The following is a 7,482-nucleotide window of genomic DNA, read 5'->3' as shown; positions in this document are numbered from 1 at the left end:
TTCGGTACTACAATCGCCTATTGAGTGCTCAGCAAACGAGAATGGATTAATATGAATTAAAATGGATTCAGATTTTCAGAAATATTGATTCACAAATGTTAAAATGAATGCTTTTCAATCCTGAATACATTTTTATTCATTTATAGAATTCATTTATAGAAATAGCATAGAGCATATCTCTATGTCTTTCAATCTAAAAATAATATTAGCTTCTGCTGTGCATTGTGAATATCGTTCAATTCAAAATTTTGAATATGAAATTTAGTTTTTCAATCCAATTGCATCTAATTGAATCCAATTAAATAAAAAAAAAAGTATTTGCTATTTAAAATTTGGAAAACGCATTTGGATAGAAAAAAATTTCAATCCATTTTAATCCATTCTCGTTTACTGAGTGTTTAATGAACTTTTGTACCTGTTTGGTCTACATTTGTAGGTCTAACGAAATATACTAATCAGATGCAATTTGTAGTACCAAATATACCAATAAAAAAAAGTGAAGATTCTGAATGCAAAAAATACAACGTAAATAAATTTTAAATTTGATCTTTTCTTTAGTATTTTTTCTTTTAATTCAAGTATTATGTATAATAATAATTATTATAAATTTATTGAGATATATATGTATAAAATTATGAGAAAGTGGACATGGAAAAGCGCTGAACCGGAAAAACGCTATACCGGATGTGACGTCGAGGACTCGACGTACATATAATCGTGCATCCGTTATCTCGAAGCGGTCTTTCCATCGCTGAGCTATCCCCCGATAAAGTCACTAGATTTCTAAAGCATCGCAAACTCGCAGCATCCATTTTGACACGAAACGCGGCCATTTCAAATTTATGCTATTACTATATTATATTATTCTGTATATACGTACTTTATTTTGGAAAATAGATAAAAGCTATCATGTACGTAAATAAATGTTTTTTAATTGTAATTAGTTTATTTATGATAAAAAAAAATATATATAAATTCCGGTATGTTAATTTGATTGTGTTTATTTTTTCGTAAGAAGTCTTTTTATCTTTTTTATCAACTAGAACTTTTTCCAAGAGATATGAAACATATTTGACTGTTCAATTGTATGTGAATAATGTCGAATTCTACATCAAGACTCACCCGAGCTGTGATTATAGTGAATATGCGAGCATTTTCGATAATTAATTTTGTTATGATAAATTAATATCTGAAGAGAATTCAATCCGAGTTCAAGCCGAAACTTGTAATTATTGAATTTAAACTGAGTTTATTATTATTTTTTTCAATTTTACTTTTCTTTATTTGTAATTTATTCTTTTTAATTGTATGACAATTTTAAAAAATGTGTTTGACTCTTACTTTGCCCTTTATTTATTATTATTTATTTTGTATAGGAAGAGTCCTTCTATTTGTTAAATATATATAAATTCTTAATTTATGTATTATTTAGTTTAATACAGACTTATTTGTTATAGAAGTTTAATGCATGAAAGTGCACGAAGGGATAAGTAAGTACAGTTTAAAAGACAAACCACCAATCACAATGCTTGAAATCGTGCACTACACGCACTTCGGCTATTTTAACGCGACATATCTGAAATCAATTGCGATACCATACGATACTTTAGAAATCTAGTGACTTTATTCCGATCGAACGTGAATAGCTCCATCTGTGTGTCATAGTGGGATGCTTGCGGTTGATTGTATACTGAGACGATTCGTAAGAGATGGTGCTGAACGGAAAATATTGAGATTCTACTGAATAGGGTATGTGAATTATAAGCGCAATAGCGTTTTCGATACACGCGCACGGATACCCGGTCCGGGCCGGTCACGGGATCTTTGTCGCGGCCGGACTCACGGACGACGACGCGTACGCAGCCAGCATCTGTCACTCCGGGCCACTAGAAGATGTGGCTCGCGTATAACGTCATCGTCGTTCTCCCCGAAATTTATAATTTCTTCCGTTTCTAGCACACTCTCATTAATTTGTCCGCCTGCTCTCATCTTCCCGCTCATGAGAAGTGACCCGAATTTGCATTTTTCGAAGGTAAAAAACACGCTCAAGATAAATAGCTTACTTTCTATGATTCCTTCGATAAGAAGCGCGATGTGCGAAGCACTGTTTCGAGTGTGAAATACGTTACGTCGCATGTATGTGGCTCTTGCTACTTTCGAGGAAAGGATTGGTCTCGCCGGACACATTGCGTTAATGCAGCTTTTAAGACTTTTTCGTAATTTACATGAGATTGATAGATTAAAACGTTATATTTGAGTAAAAAAATTGACATATTCCGGAAATTGGAAAAATTAATTGCAGATAGAAAACGCTTTATGAAAATTTTAGTCTTCAATTCTTATTTATAAAATTAGCTAAGATCATTTTATTTATTTTTTTTTACTGCTATGTAATATTGTTTACACAATAGATTATGATTATTTGAGTTATATAATTACAGTTTCATAGGTACATGTATAAATGTAACTTTATTTTATCTTGGTATTTTAAGTCAATAGTGTTACTTTTGATATGTATTTTATAGGAAATACATATCATTCATTTGGTACAACAATAAACAGAATTCAAAGATTGTCATTATTTTAGTTTTTTGCTTACAAAAAAAAAGAATAAGAATATTAAGAAAAAATAGAAAAACATTTTATATAAGTACACGCTTTTATTTCTCTACAATTAATCGTGACATAAAAATTTCAAAATTAAAATTATAAAATTTTAATGATTTAAAATATCTATTTTCTGAAACTCTGTTTTTTTAAGTTATAAAATAAATAACAATAAATAAAGGGCAAAGAGTCAACACATTTCTTTAAAAAAGTCACACAAAAGAATAAATTACAAATAGAGAAAAGTAAAATTAAAGAAAATATATAATAAAAATAATTCAGTTTAAATACAAATAAATTACAAGTTTCGGCTACCGGATTGAGCCCTCTTCAGACATTAACTTATCGAAAAAATCGCAGTACAAAATTAATTATCGCAAATGTTCGCATATTCATTATATTCACAGTTTGGGTGAGTCTTGATGTAGAACTCGACGTATGATTGAACAGTCAAATGTGTTTTATATCTCTTGGAAAGGTTAAAAAATCATATGTAAATTATTCAAACAAGTGTGTCCATATAGATATTAAAAAAAACCATAAGAATATATAAAGACAAGTGGAACACAGATGTGTAAGACGGACATTGTGTATCGATTATTATGTACGTTCGTTGATATGGATCACCATGGACTATTTATTTTGTATAGGAAGAGTCCTTTAATCTGTTAAATGTTTTTAAATTATGTTGCTGTATGGTAAATGAGCGATACATTGTGTATTTATATATATTTTATATAAGGTTATATAAAATATATATAAAAGAAACTGTAAAATAGAAAGAGTAATAAATAAAACTTTATTTTAGAGATTGTATTTATATTCAGTTTATATGAGATAACAGTGTATATTAAAGATCGAATAATTTTGATTAATCTTTAAAATCAAATATTTTTTATTAAAACCTATTTTTTCTAATTTAGAGTTTAGTGGTGTTTTATTTTCTGAAAAAGACCCAGCCAGTAGAATGGTTCATTGAACATTTTAAATATGTTTAACTTCTTGTTTGTAATATAATTTATATATATTATATTTTCAATTAGGTATTTATACTTTTATCAAATATACTCTAAAAAATGGAGCCAGGAGTAATTCAAGAGAAGCCACTGCCTGCACGAGGCTTAAAACAAGTAAAGGTGGATAATTGGGGATCATTTTTTCTTCAACGACTTCAGACTCTTTACTTGGAGGAACAATTTCTTGATCTTAAAATTAAATTTCCTACAAGTAATATTACTGTACAGGTATAAATAATTTAACGTTTATATTATTGGTATAAAATAATGATATAAAAAAATAATTTGGAATATATATATTTTTAAATATTATCAATAGTGTTATTAATACAAATTTCTTTAGGCCCATCGACTTGTAGTAACAACATGTACAGACTATTTTATGCAACTTGAAGAACAGCAGAAAGAAAAAGATGAAAATTTTAATGGTGTAATTATTATGCCTTCAGATATGCCTTATGAGTGTGTTAAATCTATTATAAGGTATGTTTTAATATTTATTGCTTTGATATATTAAATATCGATTCTTGAAATTACATTTCCTAGATCACAATTCACCTCGTTCCTTTCACTTACAACCTTGAATATTCCAATCAATTTCTCATAAAATCGAAGTATACATGAAACAAGAATCAAGTTCAAACTTCAGATCCGCTACCTACAAATTAATTACTTTCACACACAGATATCCTTATTTATTTTTTAATATTCACCATAACATTTTTCGTTTATTTAATTAATTAATTACACATTTATATACAGTTTTATGTATACTGGGCAATTGGAATATTGGACATCAGAGCAACATGCTTTGTATCGTACAGCGCAAAAGATGAATATGACAGTCCTAACAAAGTTGCTCGACGCTCAATTTAACACAAGCAAAATGCAAGATGATGTGGCAAAAACACCTTCGCGTCCAGTTATAGCCGTCACGAAACCTTCAACTCCAATTGCAAAAACAATTACCAGCTCTACCAGTTCAGCATCAAACGTTTCTGGGCAAACATTGCCAGGTAGAAAGTATGTATTCCATAAGTAATGTTACAAACATACTTAATTTTGTGATAATAAAATGTTAATAATCTCTATTTTTAAAGGCTTCCCATATGGAAAAGAAAACTGGATGAATCTCCACCTACACCAGCGAATTATGAAGTACGAACATTCCACAGTACATCTTCAACACATAAAGAGGCGACTCCTGGCCCATCCAGATTTGATCTTCCAGAAGCAGATGATATCGCTTTGGGAGTATTTTCTTCATTCGATGATATTACATATAATACAAAACCTATTGTTCAAGCATGCGATGCATATAAAAAAGACAACTCCTCTCTTAAAGGTTCACCTGACAGAGATAGTAAAAACGATTCGACTGAAGATGAGGACGAAGATAATCAAGAAAGCGAAAAGAACTTGAGAGATACAAATTCAGATGATGATTGGAATATATCGAAGAATTATGAGAGATCTGAAGAAGGCCCATCTAAACGAGTACGTTTTGATTTGGAGGAAAAGGAAAATGTAGAAAAGCCTAAATCGAATCATCCGAATACCGATGATTCTATCAATAATCACGCAAAGATTATCAGAGAAGTATTAAAAAAATATCCCCATTTAGTAAAGAACAATAAAAATATTCGCTTGAAAATTATGCAGAAAGAAACAAAATCCTCCGAAAGTAATACTGCGTGCAAAACAAAAATATCTTATGTGGTTTTAAAATCCGATCATCTATTGGCCGCCAATAATGATGAAAATAATGATTCCAAGTGTAACGGCAGTATCGATGCCGAAACAGGTCCTTGGAAATGTAACAAATGCGATTTGGATGAGGAATATACGAATTATTATATGTACAGAAGACACATGCAGGATGTGCACGAGGAGAAATTTGATCCGAGGGTTTGCGAGCATTGCGGTTATAAGGCAACAAAGCGCAACATTCTGATGTATCATCTTTATACCAAGCACAACGTGCCACCACCGAAGAGCATGAGCTTTCCGAAATGTCATGCCTGTTCATACATTGCCTTGTCAGAGACTCTGCTGGTGCGTCATCAGATAAACCATAATCATCGGCCTGCTGCGACCCGACATCACGCTTTACCTTCGGAGGATATTCAATGCAGTCAATGCAATCAGTCATTCAAGAGTATCACTGAACTTACTACTCACGAATTGAACAGTGGACATGGAGGTATAACAGATGGTAAAGAGAAGGGTCATCGTTGTCCATACTGTGTCAAAGTATTTGTGCGTTTGACAAACTTGCAAGTACATCTGGATTGCGCGCATAAAGAATTACAGAGAGACGCCATCGAGTCTCCTCCGTCCGCACCTCCATTAGAACCATCATCTGAAGCGGAAGCTCTCAGCCATGTAGCAAGTGGTATAGCCGCTTCCCTCGGTGTCGGAGATACGGAGACGGAGACTGCTGCGGAAACGCAGGAAGAAGAAGAAACCATAGAGATTATAAAAAGAACTAATGGTAATCAGTACATTGTACCAGATGTGTTGGATGATATGGAACATAACATCAGTTACAGTACGCATGAAATAGATGGCCAGCACATGATTATGTTAGTTAATAATGACGAAAACTATCAGCATGATGAGAACAATCATCATCAGCAACCGCAACAGTTGGATATTGCCGATAATGAGCAGATAGTAATGCAAGGCACAGATGACGGTATGATTGTGTACATTCATGGTGCTGATGAGGCCGATTCTCGATCCTACGAGAATTATCAGGCCGCCGAAGTTACACAGGAGACAGAAGAAATAGTAGAGGAGGTTGTCGAGGAAGTTGAAGAGGTAGTTATGGAGGAAGAGGAGGTACAGGAAGAAGAGGAGATGCCTCAACACATGTTGGAGGATTGTGCTGATAATCAAGTAGAAGAAGTAATACAATATGTTGAAGAGCAGACAGAGATAGTAGAATACGACGAAGAACAATGCAGCGAACAGAGCAATAGTATGGATGAACAACAAGAATCTGTCATGATCATCGAGGAGGAACATGTCGAGGGCGAGGAAGACATGGAAGAGACTACTGATAAACAACATAAGAAAATACAAAGTTTTACTACCGAGTGGGATGAAGATAGCGCGGGATTAACAGAATCATGAATACTGTAATATTGGATTTTTTTATTTGCTTGTGTAATATGTTATTAACTTTAATCATAGTTTAATTTTAAAGCGACGCTTTAATGGAGATTTTGATTTTATATTTTACTTTAGATGCTTTTCAACAGAGACGCGGATGACTGTGACAGTGATTATATCCTTGTCGTTTGTCAACGTTAAATAAAGCATGAAATGCTTAAAGATGAAATGCTAAGAGTGTCTCTTGCTGAAAGGCATTTATCTATGTAATGTTTGTTGATAATGAACAGTTATGCAACAGGCGCAATACAGCCATACCGAATTTACCACACATATATTTAGCAGTAAGCCCACAAAATTAATCAAATTACATTTAGCGACAGGCAGGAGTACTATTGAAGATTATTGTACGAGCTTTTAATACATGAATTCTATCGTTGCACCGACACATAGATTATTTTGTTTTAATATATACTGAAATATATATATTTTACAACGCGAAAAAGTGTAAGATCTCGATTATGAGATTATTATACAGCGGTAGCACTTCTAAGAGCCTGAGATAAGAATCTGTAATCTTTAAACTTGCGATTTTTTTTCAAATATAAATATGTTCATATATGTATATGTAGCTTATTATAATCTAAATTAGGAACCATTTCGACCAACTCCGCGATTAACTTTAATCGACAATTAACTCGATGGGCAAAATCATATCTCTAATATACAGTTCAATATTCTT

At 32.3% G+C, this 7,482-nt stretch overlaps 1 protein-coding gene across 3 annotated transcripts; it reads left to right on the top strand.

The window, feature by feature from the left end:
- Nucleotides 1-1,631: 1,631 nt before the first annotated feature.
- Nucleotides 1,632-7,463, top strand: LOC108754939 (centrosome-associated zinc finger protein CP190). 3 transcript variants are annotated; one of them, XM_018497612.1, is made up of 6 exons: nt 1,632-1,749; nt 1,957-2,032; nt 3,651-3,851; nt 3,967-4,106; nt 4,386-4,646; nt 4,724-7,463. In XM_018497612.1, the coding sequence occupies exons 3-6, from the start codon at nt 3,684-3,686 to the stop codon at nt 6,759-6,761; spliced, it is 2,607 nt and encodes an 868-aa protein (XP_018353114.1). In that variant the 5' UTR covers nt 1,632-1,749; nt 1,957-2,032; nt 3,651-3,683; the 3' UTR covers nt 6,762-7,463. The 3 variants fall into 3 exon arrangements, with proteins under 3 accessions (XP_018353114.1, XP_018353115.1, XP_018353113.1); XM_018497613.1 differs by lacking the exon at nt 1,957-2,032; XM_018497611.1 differs by having other exon boundaries at nt 1,632-2,032.
- Nucleotides 7,464-7,482: the final 19 nt, after the last annotated feature.

This window comes from Trachymyrmex septentrionalis, unplaced genomic scaffold (assembly GCF_001594115.1).
Source record: "Trachymyrmex septentrionalis isolate Tsep2-gDNA-1 unplaced genomic scaffold, Tsep1.0 scaffold83, whole genome shotgun sequence".
NCBI classification, from domain to species: Eukaryota; Metazoa; Arthropoda; class Insecta; order Hymenoptera; family Formicidae; genus Trachymyrmex; species Trachymyrmex septentrionalis.
This window is presented reverse-complemented; position numbering and strand designations above follow the sequence as displayed.

What these genes read in the sequence shown, in the direction of transcription:
- LOC108754939 (XM_018497613.1), top strand. Translation starts at nt 3,684, where the DNA reads ATGGAGCCAGGAGTAATTCAAGAGAAGCCACTGCCTGCACGAGGCTTA. An exon ending in CAAGTAATATTACTGTACAG is followed by an intron (nt 3,852 to 3,966) that starts GTATAAATAATT and finishes AAATTTCTTTAG; the next exon opens with GCCCATCGACTTGTAGTAAC. An exon ending in CAAACATTGCCAGGTAGAAA is followed by an intron (nt 4,647 to 4,723) that starts GTATGTATTCCA and finishes CTATTTTTAAAG; the next exon opens with GCTTCCCATATGGAAAAGAA.